This window comes from Dromaius novaehollandiae, chromosome 7 (genome assembly GCF_036370855.1).
Source record: "Dromaius novaehollandiae isolate bDroNov1 chromosome 7, bDroNov1.hap1, whole genome shotgun sequence".
Classification (NCBI taxonomy): Eukaryota; Metazoa; Chordata; class Aves; order Casuariiformes; family Dromaiidae; genus Dromaius; species Dromaius novaehollandiae.
The window spans coordinates 46,096,430-46,116,273 of NC_088104.1; the positions used below are offsets into that span (position 1 = coordinate 46,096,430).

The following is a 19,844-nucleotide window of genomic DNA, read 5'->3' on the forward strand; positions in this document are numbered from 1 at the left end:
TGAGTTAAAATCTTTTGTCAGAGCTTGGCATGCGGAGTCCATGGGGCATCCTGCAAGTTCCCCCTGTGCAGCCTGCTCCAGCTTGACCCTGCTTTGAGCAGGGACCATCTCCAGAGGTCCCTTCCAACCTCAGTGATTCTGTGACTCTGTAACAAGTTTAGAGGAGACAGAACAGGAGTAGGGCGTGGTTGTCCGCAGAGAGAGGCTTGTAGAAACTGAGTACAAAGCTGCCTTTTGAGCTTGGGGTTGTGGCATCCAAAGCTGAAGAGGAAGAACTGCCCTGTGAGCAGACCATGAGCCTGTGATTTCCAGAAAGAGATCAGCACTGAGGAGCGTGAAGTTGCTGGAGGCAGCTTTTCCTGGTTGGTTTGGTCAGCTGACCACACTCTTCACTGCTTCTGCTGTGAGCTGCTTTGGAGCTAACCTCATTCTACAGCTAAGTGTAGCTAGAATATTTTATATTTGCAAGAAAGAAAGAGAGACATGTCTAGTGAGAAATCATTTCTTTCTGATGGAGCACGAGGAGGTGGAAATTGTCCTCCAATAAACTGCTGGACATTTGTTGGAACTCACACCATCACAATCTGTCTTTTCCTTATTGGTAGTTCCTAATTTCTGAGATTATATCTTGTTTGTTATAATGTTCTGCATAGGGAGAAATCAGTTATTTGCTGTATGCTCAGAGGATAATTAATTTTGTACTTCGATTTCAAAATAAATTTCATTATCTACTTCTGCCTGGACTTAAGTTCTAACTGCATGGGAAATAGAGACCTGATGAAAAACGGCTTTGCTACAATGTGATGGGAAGTTTCCTCTAAAGACACTTCAGGAGATGAACTGATAATTAGCCTAGTCTCTTTAAAAATCTAACTTTTCCTTTTTGTAGATCAAAGAAGTCCTTGAGAACCCTCATTTACTCACAGTTATCAAAATAGAAGAAGCTGGTGATGAAATTGTGAGCAATGCCATTTCTTTTGCTCTGTACAAAGGCAAGTAATTGTCTTTCTGTTCGATTTTTTTAATTATATGGAAAAAATAGGTTAGCCTGCATTTTTGAATAGTGGGTTCAGCTTTAGACAAATGCATTCTGGCTTCTCAAACCACAAGGTGAGCTGTGTTGTGAACCTAGAACACATTAGTACTTTTGCAGGAACTAGCAGCGTTTTCAGAAACTTGAAATAACTGCCCCTGAAAGAGAGCAGCAAAGAGAACATGCATGTAGGCTGTTAGCTGCTGCATCTATATGCAACAAGCTTAATCCTGACTGGCCTAGAAACCACTTGTTTTTTGTAGCTGTGTAACACTTAGTTTGACTTGTGCTTGTTTCCTTTTCTCCTGCAAAATGTCCTGTTAAAACTATTATTGATGATGTGAAAGAGTGTGCATGGGGAGAGAAACCAAAGGGAAAAAAAAAAAAAAACAACAGTTTATATCCACTGTGGGAACCTTAACTTTCTAGGTCAGCCTTTCCCAAAGCAGTGCCATCTCTCTAGAGGTAAGCTGTTGCCGCAGTGTGGAGCTTGGCTTCATCTGCAGTCATGTGGACAGCCTACAGCAACGTTATGGGATCTGTTAGTGTGTGTGAGATGGAAGTTCAATCCAAATAATTAGCAAGGCATTCAGCAGGGCTTTGGGGATCCTAGGATAGTATATAACATTTTTGAGAGTAGCCCTTAGCCAGTTAATTAACAGTGGATGTGCAGGGCTACTTCCTAACTTTTGCAGACGCCGGTGACTTGCTGCAGCACATCACTTAAGAGCCTGGGCTCTCCACTCTTCCAGCAGAGCAGAACTGGTTCTCCACAGAGGTTGCAGGACTGATCTCACTTTCCTGTCTGTGCATGAAGAAAGCCCCTGAACATTACCGCTCCCTGTGACATTTCTTTTGTCAGACCTCGTGGAGGATCCTGCAGAATTTCCTTTGGGTAGTAGATACAGGACCCTGAGGAGTCCAGAGAAAAGGCTATGCTGTTTTTGTTGGTGGGGAGTTCAGAGCAGCTTGGTCATGCCAATTTAAGGGCAACTGGCCTGAGATCCCAAGAGTTTTGTTACCTGTGTTTCTTCTCACAGAGCACCAGAGACTGTTTGTATGTTGGATGAAGGTGAAGGTGTCATGTGCACACATGGGCTGTAGATGCATTTCTAAGCCTCCAACATTCTCCAAAATCTGGTTATGAGGGTGTGTGCGAATCTGGGGAAAGAGGCTAGATAGTGGTCTTGTTGCATGGTTGGAAAGAAAGTGAAGAGCAGGGATGAATAAGTATGCCAAGAAGCTCTTCTGTCTTTGATCTTTTACCTAGAGGATTCTTCTTCCTGCAGCTTTCAGCACCAATGAACATGACAGAGATAACTGGAATGGGCAGCTGAAGCTGCTGCTGGAGTGGAACCAGTTGGACCTGGCCAGTGATGAGATCTTCACCAATGACCGAAACTGGGAGGTACACACTGCTTCTGTCAGAGCACAGCATCATGGGTCAGGGGAGAGGTCGGAAGAGAAAGGCATTGTAATAGCAGCCCCTACCTCAGCATCGCAGTCATCATCAGGATAAGTAACTGCATCCTTTTCTCCTTGATCGGATGTAACCAATTGCAAGGGTTATCTGCCCATGCCAGAACCTAGGCCATCCCGCAAAGGCAACTGCATGGGGAAAAGCACGATTCTGAGCGTGTAGCGGCATAAAGGAAAACGTGGCAAGTAGCCGCATGTGCCAGCCCCTTAGTTAAGTGATCACTAGCCAATCTCATTTAATGCTATGGGGTGATGTCTGAGCAGAGCCCAAAACTGGAAAGGGCATGGAGTGCCTGCTCACCTAGATCAGTCCCACCAGACTTCCCCTGGGCAATTTTCGGGGGTGATGAGCCATAAATAGTTATGAATTCTGTACTGCCTATTTAGTCCAGCATCTGTTTGCTAGAAAAATAGCAAATGTTTTATTCAAAGGGCACCAATCCTGATCTTTTCAGTGGTATAAAAATAGTCCACAAAAAATACCCCACAAACAATATTAGGGCAACAAGTGTTGTTTTCTTCTCATTAGCAATAGCAAGGGTAAAATTTACTGTTAAACTGGATATGAGCAGAAGGTAATATTTTGAAAGTCAATCTCTTCAGTATAGAAATTCTCAGCCAAATATGATGAACACTGAGGAAAATTGCCATATAATGTGTAAAATTTCTATTGTACATTCCCACTATTCCAAAACTTTGAACCTGCTCGATGCATTCTAGGGAGCAGGTCTGGCATCCTTGGAGACTGTGTGTATAGATTTGAAGAGCAGCGTCTGATGTTGCAGACAGTGTGGGCAAGGAAGAAAGAAGCTGAACTGTTGCTTCAGCCAGAGTTTCTTATTTGAGAAGCCTGAAGCTGTAGGGCTGGATTAGACTGAGATAGGACCCTCCCAGAGTACAAATGAATAGTTTCCCTATCTGCTCACATCTTGCATGCTCCCTAATATTCGTCCTCCCATTTCTTTCCAGTCAGCTGACCTTCAGGATGTCATGTTCACAGCCCTGGTGAAAGACAGGCCCAAATTTGTTCGTCTCTTCTTGGAAAATGGCTTGAACTTAAGGAAGTTCCTTACCACAGAGGTCCTTACAGAGCTGTACACCAACAACTTCAGCAGCCTGGTGTTTAAGAACCTGCAGATTGCAAAGAATTCCTATAATGATGCTCTCCTCACATTCGTGTGGAAGATGGTTGAAGACTTCCGAAGAGGTCTCAAAAGAGATGATAAGAACAGCAAGGATGAGACGGGGATACAGCTCTCAGTAAGTGATGAACAAGTTGATTCCATTGCAAGTCCCCTGGAAGGAAAAGACAAAAATTTTGTTTTGTTTCTGGAATAGCAGGATTTACTTTAACAATCTAAGTCTTGTTTTAAATTTAGCTACTGCCTTATTTTACGAATGCCTGTTAGGACAGGGTTGTTTAACTACAAGAGGGATGGGTGAGCTTATTTGGGTATTGAGTTAAAAGATTTCTTTATCAGAGCAATCAAAAAGCGTGCTCTAGTTATGTTTGTAACTTACACCAATGTGAGTTCAGAGTCCAGTACAGAGGTACCAAATGGGCATGTGGAATTTGGACTGTGGTATCTTGGTCCATATTTAATACTTTTAAATGGCAGGATTAAAGTAAACCTTCCTAGATGCAAGGGTGTCAGACACCTTCTGGGCTTTATTTCATTGTCAGGTAGAACCAGACTCGGTAGTTACTTCAGTATGGTAGATCCTTCTGAGAACAGTTGTAGACTTAAGAGATGCAACACATGCGAAATTCAGAGAAGTTGGTTTGAAACTTCTAGTTCACTTTGAGAACTTCCACCAAAGCTTGTGCTACCTGAAAGCTTTCCTGCTCGAATGGAAGGTGGTGATATAAAACTTCCTCTCGGTTTTTAAGCAAGACCTAGAACTTCACAAAAACTTAAACAAAAAGGTCTATTGGTGTAAAGTTAGGATTCCTTTTAGGGATTATTCATCCATGGTGTCTAAACACAAAGCCGAGCTGTGAACCAGACCATCTAAACTATACAGGGTAAAGCAGAATGTGATTTTTGTACTGAATTTCCTGTGGTGCCCACTTTAGGAAAAAACGGGGGCTGATTCTCCTACGCAAAATAGGAAAATGCAAGGCTGCTATAACTTAAGTTGGTGAGACACAAGTACCAGATAGCCAAGAGAGGGGATCAGTGGGCTGTCTGTAAATGGAAGAAAATATCAAGGAGGAAAGTGTCAAGCTAAGGATTTGTTCCATCTGGAAGCAGTTTACTGAGCTTAAGTCTGAGCAGTTGTTGCTTTTTTCTTTCAGGATGAATGTCCTATCACAAGGCATCCATTGCAAGCTCTGTTTATTTGGTCAGTTCTTCAGAACAAGAAAGAATTGTCCAAAGTCATCTGGGAGCAAGTAAGTTGAATTTTTCTTTGGTCTCCTTTACAAACAGCACAGTGGGATTTCTTGTCCCTGGTTTATAGACCTTTGAAGGCTCTGGATCCATCTTCAAACACAAAACCACAGTAGGTAACTGCTAGGTGGCTCTTTAAGTAGGTTTAATATTACCGATATTGTGTTTGGGTGTGGATTTCATAGTTGCCTTTCCTAATGTCAGGTGTGAGTCAGCAGGCCAAGCTAGCATTTAATTACATACAGTTGTACATTCCACATCTGTGTTCAAGCTTGAATGCTTAGTTTCCTCCCATTCCACAATTTGGATGTGTTCTGATCCTGGGTACTGGGTTTAAATCCACTTCTAATTCTGGTTAGACTGTATATTTCGTGATAATTGTATGAAATACGTCAACAAAAATCTCTCCATTCTGGACCTGAGCGTTTCAGAAAGCTGAGGGTGATTCACAGGCCACAAATGTTAGAGTAATGCAAGCAAAGCTAATGGATGCTCCCATTCATGTTGTTCTGCACCTCTGAAACAGAGTGCCTCCTCCCTGCACATGTGCATGTGTTGCACAGAATGTACTAGCACAGTCTGGGCAGCTCAAGGTAGATCCAACTGGTTCCAGGCTGGTGCATGGTGAAAAAGATGGTGTACCTCACAGGAGAGAAGGCCTTGTTTTGTGAATCTCCAGGCAGAAATGCAAAGCTGATACCTAACCATTAAATGTGAACCTTTCAGACTGGTCACAAAGTTGCTATTAAACCAGCACAATGATAGTTACTGTGAGTCGGATAGTTTTGTGAGGCTGGATCTTCATTTGCTGATCTCGACTGAGAACACACACACTGAACAGCTACGCAAAAGGGGCATAATTTTTTAAAAATGTAACAAATTCCTTTGCAGAGAGCATGCTTGCATGACTTAACTCTCTTTTTCACAGACCAGAGGCTGCACTTTGGCAGCTCTTGGGGCTAGTAAGCTCCTGAAAAGCCTGGCCAAGGTGAAGAATGATATAAATGCTGCTGGTGAGTCTGAGGAACTTGCTAATGAGTATGAGACAAGAGCAGTAGGTAAGTGCCTTTTTCAAGTCCTTTGGAAGTTGAATGGGAGGGGTTAGAGGTCAGGAAATTGTTCTATTTCTTGGGATGTTTTATGTTTTAGTGATCTCCAGATATGACATATAGCAATGATGGCATGGTGATGCTTTTGTTCTGTGCACATAAAGCAAACTGGTAATCCTGCTGGTTTTGTTCAGCAAAATGCAAGGCAAGGTAATTCATTGGATTTGCCTGAAATGCTCCTCAGAAATTAAGGCCTGATTTGCAGAGAAGAAAAATGACATCTCAAAAGGAAGTAGAAGGAAAGCTTTATTTAAAAAAACAAACAAACAAACTGTAGCTATCCAACATTAAACACTTCCCTTTAATGTCAAAATGTATTTTTATTACTTGGAAATCTCTTCCAAAGCACCTGTTCCCAGTTGAGGCTGTATGGCCCTGCCTGAACAGCGTGCCTCCTAATGTGTTCATTTTGTGGAGAATTTATCCTTTCTTGAGAAAAAAGCTACATAGTTCTAATGGTAAGGCTAAGGAAGAGAGGTTCCCAGAAATAGGGAGGTGAATACAGAATAAGAGAAGCTTTCTGCATGAGTGCTAGCTGTAGTCAGGTTGGGAGGAGCCGCCCTTCAGATATGTGCAAGTACCTTTAGGGAGTGAGAAAAAATTGGATATAAAAGTGGAGTGAATTCCTAAGTTCTGAACTACAAAAATAATGTCTTCCTTATTCCAAGAAGACAAGCAATACCATGTCATTATTGAGAAGGAAATCTAGCTTGAATATTTTTCTTCCTTTGTATGACCTCGAGTTTCTCCTATTGCAAAGATTGTCAGTAATTCAGAATCATGAGCCCAGCAGCTCATGGGCTGGAGTAACCACCAGTTTCTTACTTAACAAAGTAATTGGTGACAGAGGAGACAGATGCAATTTTTTTTTTTTTTTTTTAAGGACTTCCATTTTTGGAACACTGGTGGTATTTCCTCAGTGCCTAGTTAGCTTTCAGAAACATGCAAACAAAAGCCAACACAGTCAGTAGATACTGGAACAGGGATTACTTTGTAGCACCCACAGTTTTGGAAATTCAGGCTCATCTGTGGTGCAGCTCAACGCTTGAGCTTTGTTCCTGAACTGGGAGGGAAATACAATACCTTGCTGCCTCTGCAGCTTTATTGCAGGTTATGGCCTTGTTCTCTTGCCTGATCTGCAGGTGGAAAACAGAGAATCCAGAACTGCATTTGCTTCCCGGGTATTTTGCTGTCATCACTGTAAGTCAGATTAGGCGACTGTAAAGTTGTAATAGCCCTGCAGGCTGACTAGGGAAACTTCATAAAAATGTTGGTTGAAAGGGCCCCTGGAGGCCAGCCTTCTGCTTGAGGTGGGGCTATCGTCAGGGCTAAATCAGTTCAGCGATGGCTTTATTTAGCTGAATCTTGAAAATCTCTAGGCATGGATATTGTTTTATTGCTGCTAAAAGCAGATCATGTTTGCTCCTATTCTGGGGCTAATGGAGTCTAAATTGACCTGTTGAACTTCTAGCCTTAATTTTGTTTGTGTGTATATCAGAATGATTACAAAGCTCTATCACTGCCCTAAGTAGCGGGGCTGGCTGTGGGAGCTGGCTCTCTAAAAGGCTACACTGCAAATCTGTTGCTTGTTATCAGAAAGTATCTGATACTTCACGGGGTGAAAACTGTTTAAATATACTTTTTTTCTTAAAGATATGTACATTCCTTAGGCCTAATTATTTAGCAAGATATTACGAAGTGAACAGGTGCCACTGGATTCTGTGGGGAAATTCATCAAAATTTATCTGCATATTGTAGTGTACCTGGCAATACCAGCTGAAGGTATTGCCGGACATGTACTTCCTTGCAGTTATGGTAGCACAGCTGTTTGTGAAGTGCCTGGGGAAATAAGCTGCTTGAGAGGAGAATTTTTAGTGAAGGTGGATTTGTTTTCTAAAAACTCTGATCACTCTTCAGGGCAGTGGCATGTTGCACCCTGTCTCAGATACACCAGCAGAACTACCTGCAAGTGGGGAATGTGAAGAAATGGAGACAGAAATAACTCTTTAGCAAGTATTGCAGTTGAATGCCTGTGTAATGAAACTGGTCTGAGATTTCATCCTAGTTTTATATTGGTAACATTCAAAGCAATGCACCTGGGTCACAGGTCTGAAACTTGTTTTCTTTTTTGATTGTTGCCTTCCCTACAGATTTTCCCTGCAAGTCAAACTTGTTTTTTCCACTCCACATGCATTGCTAGTAGAAAAATTCTGTATATAGAATAAGAACCTCATAGCCTTTTTGAAATAGCTATGTTTGCAATGCCTTTCCCAGCCTGAAAGCCTCAGATTCTCCTCTTCTAGTTTAACTCTGCTGGTAATATGGGACTGTTGAGACTGACTATAACTGTCAGATCAGTGCTAAATGAATGAAAATAAAATGAATCAAGCAGATATATGCAGTCATATGAGTTACAGAACCTCACATTTTTACTCAATTTTTAGTGCAGAACTCAACTCAATGCTATGTTTCTATGTAATCTTATTTAATATTACAGTTTTCCATCCAGACATGAATTCTGTATGAAAACTTCATATGTGCAGTTGGAGTTGTAAGCAAAGTGCATGATGCTTTACAGTGGTGAAAGTGTGGAAAGAGCTTGTGTGTGTGTGTGTGTGTGTGTGTGTGTGTGTGTGTATATATATATAAGTACATATATATATATATAAAGTATTGTATTTTTGAAGTCACTGAAGACAAATGCATCCAGGTTAGTGGAAAACTGAGTCTGAACTTGGAGCTCCTGTGTGAGTGATTGTGTTGGAAAATGTAGTAGAAATATGCAGCAGGTATCAGATGAATGAATGTTAGTGCTGGAGCACTGGGCTGGGGAATTCCTGCCTTTTGCGCTGTGCAGCAGTGGTTGAATGCGGACAAGGGCAGATTTGATAGAGTTGCTTTCTCCCCTTGTGGGACTGCTTCTTTCCTCCAGAGCTGTTCACCGAATGCTACAGCAGTGATGAAGATCTTGCTGAGCAGCTGCTGACCTATTCCTGTGAAGCCTGGGGAGGGAGCAACTGCCTGAAACTAGCAGTGGAAGCTAAAGACCAGCAGTTCATTGCACAGCCAGGGGTGCAGGTAATATCAGTGAAAAGGCGGCACATGGGTTTCCGTAACTTTTATGATCCGGGTCATTCTAAAGAAAATTAAGCAAATATTCTTGTTGTAAAAATGCTTCATCCATGTGAACAGTTTGTGAAAGGCCACGGCTTGGACACTGTCCTCCCAGAGTATGAGCATTGAGCTTTGCAAGGGGGTGAAGATGCTATGTCTTGCAGTATCCTTAAAGAACAAATGTTTGCAGCGCTATGAATTGTGTCCCAGACAGCACCGATTGTGGCTGGCTGGGGATAAGGTGCCTGGCTCTTCTTGCTGCAATAGGAAGTGGCTGATTTGTCCACAAATGCTAAGTCAAGAGGGGAAGGTTTGATTTAGAGCTGTAAATCATAACCAGCTGGATGATAGAGACTGCCAGAACTGACTTCTCCATTGGCACAGTTCCGATGCGCACACAGTGTGGATTTACTACGTGGTGTAAAAGTGCTGTATAAATCTGGTCAAGTCCTGCTCAACTTTGCTTTGAACTGATGCTGTAGAGAGGATAGCTGGATTAAGCAACCAGCATGCTATTACTGATGCAGAAAGCTTTCTGTATTGTTGAACTGGTGTAATCCTAGTTATTGCTTTGTTTTAAATCTCCAGGCTTTTCTCTAAATCAGATGTCCTCTGATAGTATTCCTAGGTTATTTTGTTGGTGTTAGAAACTAGGATATTTTCTTCTTCCCTGCAGAATTTCCTTTCCAAGCAGTGGTATGGAGAAATTTCAAGAGATACCAAGAACTGGAAAATTATATTGTGTCTGTTCTTTTTCCCTTTAATTGGCTGTGGTTTCATCTCATTCAGGTAATGAACTGGGTTCTCATTAGCAGAAATAAAGCAAGTCAATACAGTCTTAGAATCATAGAACAATTAAAGTTGGAGGGGACCTCTGGAGGTCATCTAGTTCAACTCCTGCTCTAAGCAGGGTCAGCAAGTTGCCCACGATCATGTCTAGTTGGGTGTTAAGTATCTCCAAGGATGGAGGCGCCACAGCTTTTCTGGGCAACCTGTTCCAGTGTTCTGTCACTCAAATCACTCCATTTTAAGTGTTTATATGTATTTTGCTTTATGTTAGCAGCTGAGTCATGCAATGCATTTATCCTGATCAGCTCACCTAAGCAGGAGATTATCATGCCTGATCTATGAATGGAAAAATGACAGAGTTGCAGGTTAATTGACTTGTCCACAGAGAACAGACAGGGAAGTTTACAGCAGAGCTGGGAGTTGGCATGGCCTGATTTGAAGTTAGACTCACCTTTTGCTGCTTGCAGGTTCTCTTATGTGACCATGCTGTCAAGAGCAAAGAAAGGCTACTATAGCTAAGGAATGGGCATAAGTGGACCAGAGACAGCTTTCTTGTGGTTTGTCTTTAGTTCTGTGCCATTTCTACTAACAAATGCTTTCTGAATGCTACTAATAATTAGGTGAGGGCTCAAATGAAAGTATTTAGTGGCTGAATGGGCTTTTGACAGATTACTTTCTATTTGTGATCTGAAGTTAAGATGTGCCACTTTACTTGTGTGCCTGAAGTCAGTGGGTGCAGAATGGCTGCCCTGCCTGCATGTGTGTTGACAGCCTTTAATATTCTGTGCTAGACTTTGCATCCTTCTAATTTTCACTTTGACAAAGAGCACAAATGTTTCCAGGCATAAAAGCTATGTTTTGAGATCTTCTCCTACCTTTAATTCTCCAGGAAAAAGCCTGTGGAGAAGAGTAAGAAACTCTTGTTGTATTATGTGTCTTTCTTCACCTCCCCGTTTGTGGTCTTCTCCTGGAATGTTATCTTCTACATTGTTTTCCTGCTGCTCTTCGCCTACGTCTTGCTCATGGATTTCCAGAAGGAGCCTACCGTCCTGGAGATAATCCTTTATGTGCTGGTCTTCATCCTGCTTTGTGATGAAGTGAGACAAGTAGGCAGCGCTTGCAGACCAAAAATGTTTAATGCTAGATGCTAGAAAAGCCTTGGCTTCTCCCCTTCCCCCTGTAGTTGCATAGGGCAGTACAGGCTGCTTCTAAGTTACAGGGGAGCTGCCTCCTGTGAGATATATTTGAGCAACTCAAGGAACAGTGTTTTTTTCCTAATATTTAATTCCTACCTATGCTACAATAGCTGCAGTGTCTGTGGGCCAAGAGGAATGTGCATTGATTTTTTGAGGCTGTGTGGATAAGCTGATGCTACTAGGGATATTTCTCAGGACTGTTTGGCTCAGAGGTTAAATTTAACAGAAGCTGTATCTAGATGCATACTTCCAGGTTGGATGGTTCCTGCTCCTTCCTCACATGCCTGCTTTTTGGACTGATGAGCCAGTGTCAGCATTATTTTCTCGCCACATATCATTAAGAATTTCTAATAATCTTCTAATCAAAAATAAGAGTTTTGGCTACTTTCATGTAGTCCCAAGGACCAGCTTCGGACTGCTTACACCACTTACACCACTTGTACTGGTGTTATGGGAACAGTGTGCTAGACTGCCTTTATAGCCAATCTGCATCCTCCTAATTGATATGCTTCTCCCTTCATGTGTTAGGGGACCACCTTATTGAAGGAGGCCTGATAATCTGCTAAAAAGGAAATATTTCCTAGAGTAGAAATAAGCCATATGAGTGCTTATTCTTTCTCAGCATTGCTTTGTGCTGTCTGTGAAGATACTGGCTTTCAGGCAAGCCTCTCTCTACTAGTCAGCATTCAGAATGGTGGTGAGTTAAGTGTAGAAGAGAGACTGGGGAAACTGGAAAAGAAACGGGTGTGCAGTTTCAGTGCAGTCCTCCTTTCTGATCATCCTGTAAAGCATATGTCTCCAAAATGAGTTTTTCTGGGTGATCTGCTGGATCAGGACACCCTGCTACAAAATTTCTTACATGAGCTTGAATGTCAGGACACCCTGCCACAGAATTTCTTACATGAGCTTAAAAGACATTGCTGAGTCTTAATGTTACTATGCTTAACTTGCTACGTGATCTTTTAAAAATTTTAATAGTCAATGTGGTACCCCGTTTAAGGCAACTTTACTTGCTAAGAAAAATGGGGGAAAAGTAAAAGACTCCATTGCAATGAAAACACTAATGAAGTGTTTGTTTCTGCTGATTTAGGTTCTGGTGTCTCTGGACCTGTCCTTGCACTTCCTGTGTGTACCCAGCTAAAACCCTGGGGAAAGGCTTAGAGATAGAAACCTTTTTTTCCTGCCATGTCACTATTTGTTACTACCCTGAGCAGGTAGAACAGCTTCAGATACCAGTAATCCCACTAATAACTAGTGGCCAGACTGTACCAATTTGATTGTGGGAGTGGAGTCAGCTAAAATAGAGAGTTTACTGAAGAAATCGAATTATGGCTTATCTTTAGCCAGTGCCCTGACTTCAGAAATAATTTGCTAAGAAGCCAAAGGCAGAGAAGAGCCTCACTCCTCTAAGCTTCTCAGGAAACTTCCTCTCTGGCTTTGTCTGAGATGGATTTGAGAGTGCCTTGGTGTAACTCTACAGTCAAAATAGCACCTGTGCCCTTAATGTTTACAGAAAGAGGGATGTTTCATATTTTGTTTTTGCATCAAATGAAAATAAGAGTAAGGTTGCCTGGAGTCCCACTGTAATTGCTGGAGTCACATAATTGGTTTTGGGGAGAAGTCAGAACTCTGGTTAGAAAGTGATGTGTGTTCTGTGGAGGTGAAAGCTGCTAAAAATTGCTACAGATTTAAAGCAGGTTGTTTCACCAAGCAGTGCGGGGGGAATCCATCATTTTGACATGTTGGCTCAATCTGTATCTGAGCCCCAAGTCACTGGTGCCCGTTTTCAGCTCTGTCATAGTAATAGTGAAATTGGAGATGCCTTTTTTTCCTGCTGTCTTCTTAGCCCACATGGATGTAGCCTCCAGCCAGGTGAGTGGGAAGAACCCTGTTTTCTTAAATAGAGAAGGAATATGGACAGCACCTACATGCAGGCTAACTCCTAACAGTGGGAACTGCTTGATGTTGAAGGGACTGAATTGCACTGCAAATCTCAATTATTTACATATATTTGCATCCATTTTCTCTCTGCTCCTGCACTAGACCAAAACCCATTTATTTTCCATTGCTGCCCCCAGAGGCATCAGGTGCAAGCCTGCTCCATTTAATACAATTGTAGTTCAATGTTATGCTTATTGCTTTGTGAGAGATGTTTGGACCCTATGTTTCCAGCTGTTTGCATAAAACACCCTTTCAGTGTCACTTCTAGCTGTTTCACCTTACTGAAAGCAAGATAACTTGTTTAATTTAGGGAGCTGCTAGAGAGGCATAACCTGATGTCGATGTGGGTGTCAGACATGCTTTCCCCACTCAGTGCTCAACCTTTGGCAGATTAAATAGTAAGAGAGGTATGTGTGGGTCCCAAGATGCTGAAATAGTACAAAAGTGTCAGGTAATGTCTTGAGCTTGACACCATAGCAGCTGCCAAATTCTGACCTGTCAATCTTCAGTAATATATCCCATTATGTGAAGAAACTGCAACTACGGTGCAACTGGAATGAGTAGAGTGCCTAGTCTGCTATTCTTTTGCATTTAGAGGAACTCCCTTGCCATTGTGTCCATCTGTTTCCCTTAAGTATTGAGAACAAAATTACATTTCTTGGATCTCTCAGTTAATTAGAGAGATTCACTGATCTGCACTTTACTGATTCAGAATTATTAGAGCTTGGGTTATTTTAATGAAAGTTTAAAAAAGAGAACGTAACAAAAAGCCCCCACACACCTGTGCATAGCAACTTAAAGCCCTGTAATGCAGAGAAAAGCCCAAATTAGTATCTTCAGCCACTAGGTGCCAGCATTCTGCTACATAAGCAGTTTGTCTTCTTTCAGGAATTAGGAAGTTGCAGGCGAGGTAGGCTGTAGCATTTTAAAGGCTTGCTGCACCTCCAATTATCTGTCAATGCATGAAATTATTTTCAGCAACCGAATGTGAAGTAATAGTTTGGGGCTGATCTTGCTATTTACAGGAGTCAAGCCATTCCAAACATGAATAAAGTTGTGGGGTTAACGTAAGCGGTTGACATTCAGCAGAGGTTTTGCAGTGGAATTTCTTACCATCAAGGACTCTGTTTCCCTGTGGTTGGTGGAGACTTTTTTTCCGGTTAAGCTGCTTTTCATAATGAGTCACTTCTGACCTGGATCTAGAAGTTGGTTCTTGTACACGCTTTGGACCCAGGGTGTAGTTCAGCTTGGGGAATGGCAGATGTTCTTACCAGCTTTGCAATTCAGAAAAGGAGAGGCAGGTAATTCAAAATATAAATGAAATCTGCATCTTTGACCAAAGGCATGTGCAGGAAGCCATGGACGGATTACTGAATGAGCTCTGCGAAGAAACGCAGGCTAGAATAGTCCAACTTCCCTAAAGCAGTGACCCCACAGTGTTTCATCCTCTCTTAGTAGGTCAAAGCAAGATTCTCTTGACCCATTTGTCAGTGGTTCTGCTGGAGCATACTGCGATCTACCCTGAAGTCCCCTGGCAGCATGTGATCTCTGTGCATAGTATTCTCAGTTTTTCAGGTGTGTCTCTCATCTCACCCAGAGCACAAGCTTTCATATCATTGAGTTGTGTCCTTTGGGCACAATAAACCCCACTGTGCCTGCATATTGATGCCACCAATGTGCTTAATTGGTCCCAGTGCAAGAGCATTAGTCTAGGACATCTGGACTGCGTGAGAAAAATTGTTAAGGAACTCTAAACACAGGAAATCTTCACCCATAGTCTTATTAGAAGTTAGCAGTAGAAAATATGTTGGCAGTAATTTCTGGGATTGCTGGGTATATTAAAAATCCTGTTTGGGGGGAAGTTACAAGCAGTCTGAACTCTGGTATACCCATTGTATATGTCAAAAAGGTAATTGGGCAAGGAGGCAATCCTAGCTATTGCAGTGGGTGGAATATTTACCCATGAGGAGCTCCAGTGGGAGACATGGGAGGGAGGAAGTACTCATGGATGAGCTTCCCAAGTCCGTGGCCAGTGCTGTGTGGTGGTTACTTTCTACTCTTTTTCCTTTCCAGTGGTACATGAATGGCAGTAAGTATTTCTCAGATCTGTGGAATGTTATGGATACGCTAGCAATCTTTTACTTCATAGCAGGGATTGTATTCAGGTGAGTAGTATCTCTTCTTGTGGCTATGGTATGTCTGTCTTTCCTTTCCATGTTTTGACTACAACCTCTAGCTAGATTTTGGGAAATAAACAATGTATTTATTAAACTTGGGGAGAAAATTATGAAGGCCACAAAGACTACCAAGCCTTGGCTCTAAATCTTAACAAAAAATGTTTTTTTGTTGGGTTAATGGAAGTTGAGTCCATCTCTGGACTCAGAGGAAGCGTGCTTAAATTCGGATCTTCTTGGGCCAGCAGAACAGCCCTTCTTAATACTTAGCTTTGCATGAGCATTTTAGCAAAGAGATGATTGAAATGGTATTAGATTTCATGACATTCCCTTCAAAACTGGCTATAGAGAGTACATCAGACAAAGTTGCAGGGGATGGCAAGATGGATAATGTCTGAGTCAAAAGTTCTCTGTGGGGTTTCCCCTGTCTCCTATCATTGACTGTTTAGTATGGATGCTATCTTTCAGCTTTTGTGTGTTTGTATTTAAGGAGACTGTAATTCCACCTCTGATATTTTAACAGAATCTCATTAACTCATATAGGCTGGTTTATGTGAATGTTGAGTTAACAATGACAAAGAAATTATGAAAATACATTTTACAGTATAATCGTTGAGTCAGCTGTAACTTAGTTCCTGTTGCCGTGGTGCAGCAGAGTGGTCATTGCACTGTGATGTTTTTGGAGGGCTCGGGGAGTAGCTAAAGGTACAAGATTTCCTTGCCGTTAATAGTTTGAGAAGGGGAGGGGAGACAAAGCAATGATTTAGCTAAGATAGGACATGTGTAAACAAACTGCAGATTAACCAGTTTTACCACATGTCATCAGATGGGAGTGGGAGGGTGAGGGGATGGGGCCCTGAGTGTCTGTGCCCTTTTTCACAGGTAATCACTTGCTACTCCGCATGGACTGTTTCAGTCTTTCTTTTTTTCTTTTTTTCCTCTCCTGTCTTCTGCATGCTTTGTCCAGCACTTTTCTTCATTTTCTTTTTTTTCTCTCCGCCAGGCTTCATTCATCCAATGAAAGTTCCTGGTATTCTGGGAGAGTCATTTTCTGTTTGGACTACATAGTTTTTACTCTGAGGCTGATCCATATTTTCACAGTTAGCAGGAACCTAGGACCCAAAATTATTATGCTGCAGAGGATGGTAAGACTCTGGCAGCCATTCAAGAGAGTCTAAATAAATGATGTGATGCCTTGTTTTTCCTCCAGAGTGAAATTCACCACTGTACTGATGATGGCAGCAAGTTTTCTCCTTCTCTTAAATCCGCTAAACAGGATTAATTAAGATTTAAATAGGACCTAATTAAGAGCACAGCCTTTTCCTTTCCCTATGCATAGGGTTGCTTTTCACTCTGAATGAAGATCAAGCTGAAGAACAGGAAAGAAATTTGCTTCCTAGTAGCTTTTGTCTTAGGTCTCTCAAAAAGTGGTATATTCAGTCACTTATTTGTTACTCACATGAACGTTCCCTGAACATGACAACAACAAATGGTATAGGAGAGAAGGATTTTTGTGTTTTATCACATCCACCACGCAAAGAACTAGAGAAGCTGGTGGCGAGGAACCCCTGTGTGGAGTAACCTGGCTGATTCTATCCTTCATGGTGTGGTCGAATGTTTCTTAGCAGACTTCGAAAGGACTGGGAAGAATCTGGAGTTAGAGATAATACAAGACAAGGTGTGGCAAGATGCAGGTTGCCCTATGTGTGGGTGTGGGGGTCTGTTCAGGGAGCTGGGGCTGATCTTCAGTCCAGTCTTCAGTCCGGTAATGCCTCTGCACGCACACACGCATATACTCCAAAGAAAAGAGATTTGAAGTGTACTGAACAGAGGGAGCATTTGGGGAATGACACTGAGAGAGCAGGTGAAGTGAGTATTGTTAGATGTCTTTGAGAAAAGATCTCCCTTTCTTGCTTTCTGCTCCTCCCCGTTTCTGCAGTGGCTGGGTTGTCTTGGGCACACTGTACCATAGCAAAGGATTGGCACACAGGGAATTTAAAAAATAGGTGTGTGGTGACAGTGGGAGTATACTAGCATGGACTGCAGCTTACCCAGAAAGCTTTTGTTTTGCCTTGTACCACTGCTGCAAAGTAGAAATCTAGAAATTATGTGGTCCTAGAGTCCCTTATGATGAGGAAGCAGCAATACAGAACGTTGCTGTACATCTTTCTCTTGTTTGGCCTACTTCATAAGGGACCAGGGGCTGGGTAGGTCTAATAATAAAGCTGATTGTGGTTGGTGGGAGGACAGAGCTCGGTGGAGGTGGATCTGCAACTGAAAAGGTCCAGCTAGGATATGACCAGTCTTTGGTTACCCTTACATTGTTAAGAGCTGGAAATTCATGAAACCCTTACCCAGAGTGTTTGGAATATTGGTGCTGGTTTTAAGCCATTCAGGACGATATTTTCAGAAGGGGCAGCTGCTTTCCCTTGACACTCAACTGCCAGGTCTGCAGCCATAGTTGTTATATTAGTCTATAGATACAGACTAATTAGTCTATAGACTCCGTATAGTCTTTCATGTAGATCTGGCTTATGTGGGTGGAGTCTGTCTGTCCACCAGTGGGATATCCTATATTCTGAAATGTGCCCTATTCTTATGATAGCTTAAACATTTTTGAAATTCCATGAGGGAGAATGGTCAGTGGTGTGTGTGTGTTGGTGACCGTAAGTCAATAGAGCAGTTATCTGAAAACTTTCACTAAAATGTTGCTGTGTTTTGCATATTTGTTTTCCACCCTCATGTAAAGTTAGGGAGGCCTGTTGCAGGGTTTGCAACAGGCGCATGGTACACTGATGTATTTGCTTGTTGTCCTTTCCCAGATGATAGATGTCTTCTTCTTCCTCTTCCTCTTTGCTGTGTGGATGGTGGCCTTTGGTGTGGCCAGGCAAGGCATCCTGAGAAAGAATGAGCACCGCTGGGAGTGGATATTTCGATCCGTCATCTACGAGCCATACCTGGCTATGTTTGGCCAGTACCCTGATGATGTTGATGGTACCTGTCTTATCTGGGAAGCTCTCCTGGGCGGGTGGAAGGGTCTGTCCTTGCAATGGTTATGCAGTTCTGTGTATGCATGGGACAGGGATTTTCTCAGCTGTGGTGTTTGTGGGGTCAGTAGCTGAATGGTGACCCAGGCTAAGGCCTTTGAAATGGGGCCTGTGAAGAGAAATCGGTTCCCCTGTACATCTGATACAGTTCCTTACTGTTGAGCCCTCTTTTGTTGCAACTTGTCCCTCTAGATGCTCCTTGCAGCCAGCCGCCTTCTCCCTTCTCACAGCTGAAATAGCTCTCTGTATTTGAGTCGCAGCATCTGTCCTAATCTGCTCTGTCTGCTTCAACCTTTTTGACCCCTTCCCTCCAAGTAGCAACAAGGCAAGGTTTTATGTCTGATGGGGAGGAGTGGAAGGAGGAGACAACACGTGTTGTGTTTGGTTTTCATACCTGAGGCAGAAAAACAGGGGAGGGCTGATAGTTTGCTATCCTCATCTCTGTCTCTCTCTGAGGTACCACATACAACTTTGACCGCTGCACCTTTTCTGGGAATGAGTCCAAACCCTTGTGTGTGGAGCTGGATGCCAACAATCAACCTCGTTTCCCAGAGTGGATTACCATTCCCCTTGTGTGCATTTACATGCTCTCAACTAACATCCTCCTTGTGAACCTGCTGGTGGCCATGTTTGGGTAAGTAGTAAAGGAGCAGTCATCTGCTTGTGGTGTCTGTATAAATATCTGAGGAAGGAAACTGCGTCCTGGAAACCTGTAGGAAACTAGTCCTTAGACTCTTCCCGTGTACTTTGCAGAGGATTTGCTCTGAGTAGGCTGGACAGGGCTCCCAGCTCAAAAGAGACCTCTGAAGTTAAGGCTGGTGTGGGAAGGTGAACAAAGGCAAGATTATTCAGTATTTCTCATAGCAATCTGATCAAAACTAGTAGAGTATCCTGAGGATGTATTGCTGCCTGTCCTTTTGCTACTTCTATAAGCAACCTTTGCACACTGTTATCAGAGGGCATTGAAATAAATGAGGTTTGCCTCACAAGGTTTGGTCATCCTTGCATGGTAAGCCTGGAGCCTTTGGGTTGGAGAAGAAAAGCAGATTTCTAAGATTTTGGTTTTATGACAGGAAAAATTGAATTTCCCGTGAGCTATGGGTTTGAAGCCATGTTCCATTCCAGTTTACCTGATAAGATATTTTACAGGCTTAATTATTTTTAAAATTGTAAACAATTAAACACCTGTTGGCTGTGACCACCTGAAGCACTACAGTTGTACAAATATGAACAATATAATGCATGAAAAACCTCTGATGCCTGGAGAGTGAAAAAGCTGTGATCACAAAATGTACCTTTCAGAACTCTTGCCTGGGGTAGCTTCAGGGAAAAGCTGTCGGCTGGACCCTGCTAAGACAGAGTTGTTAGAAATATTAATTACACCAACAGGTCTGTGGCCTTATGTTGCAAGGGCTCATGCAACATCAAGAACAGTGTTTGGGGAAATCCTTCTTCCTCATGCCTTTACCTGCTCCTGGGGCCGGGAGGTTTTCTTAACCATAGGTACTGCCCCATAGGATCTTACCATGAGATCAGATGACAAGTGAATACAGCTGCTTCTTGCTCTGC

The 19,844-nt window shown here is 42.5% G+C and overlaps 1 protein-coding gene across 1 annotated transcript in view; it reads left to right on the plus strand.

The window, feature by feature from the left end:
• TRPM8 (transient receptor potential cation channel subfamily M member 8) overlaps window positions 1-19,844 on the plus strand; it is a 54,478-nt gene that overhangs the window by 18,274 nt on the left and 16,360 nt on the right. Inside the window, exons 9-20 of the mRNA XM_064515463.1 lie at window positions 890-996; window positions 2,306-2,441; window positions 3,482-3,772; window positions 4,812-4,907; window positions 5,834-5,963; window positions 8,947-9,092; window positions 9,805-9,917; window positions 10,807-11,023; window positions 15,128-15,219; window positions 16,232-16,373; window positions 18,051-18,222; window positions 18,732-18,909. Coding sequence (XP_064371533.1) covers window positions 890-996; window positions 2,306-2,441; window positions 3,482-3,772; window positions 4,812-4,907; window positions 5,834-5,963; window positions 8,947-9,092; window positions 9,805-9,917; window positions 10,807-11,023; window positions 15,128-15,219; window positions 16,232-16,373; window positions 18,051-18,222; window positions 18,732-18,909 — 1,820 coding nt within the window. The remainder of the gene's footprint in view (window positions 1-889; window positions 997-2,305; window positions 2,442-3,481; window positions 3,773-4,811; window positions 4,908-5,833; window positions 5,964-8,946; window positions 9,093-9,804; window positions 9,918-10,806; window positions 11,024-15,127; window positions 15,220-16,231; window positions 16,374-18,050; window positions 18,223-18,731; window positions 18,910-19,844) is intronic.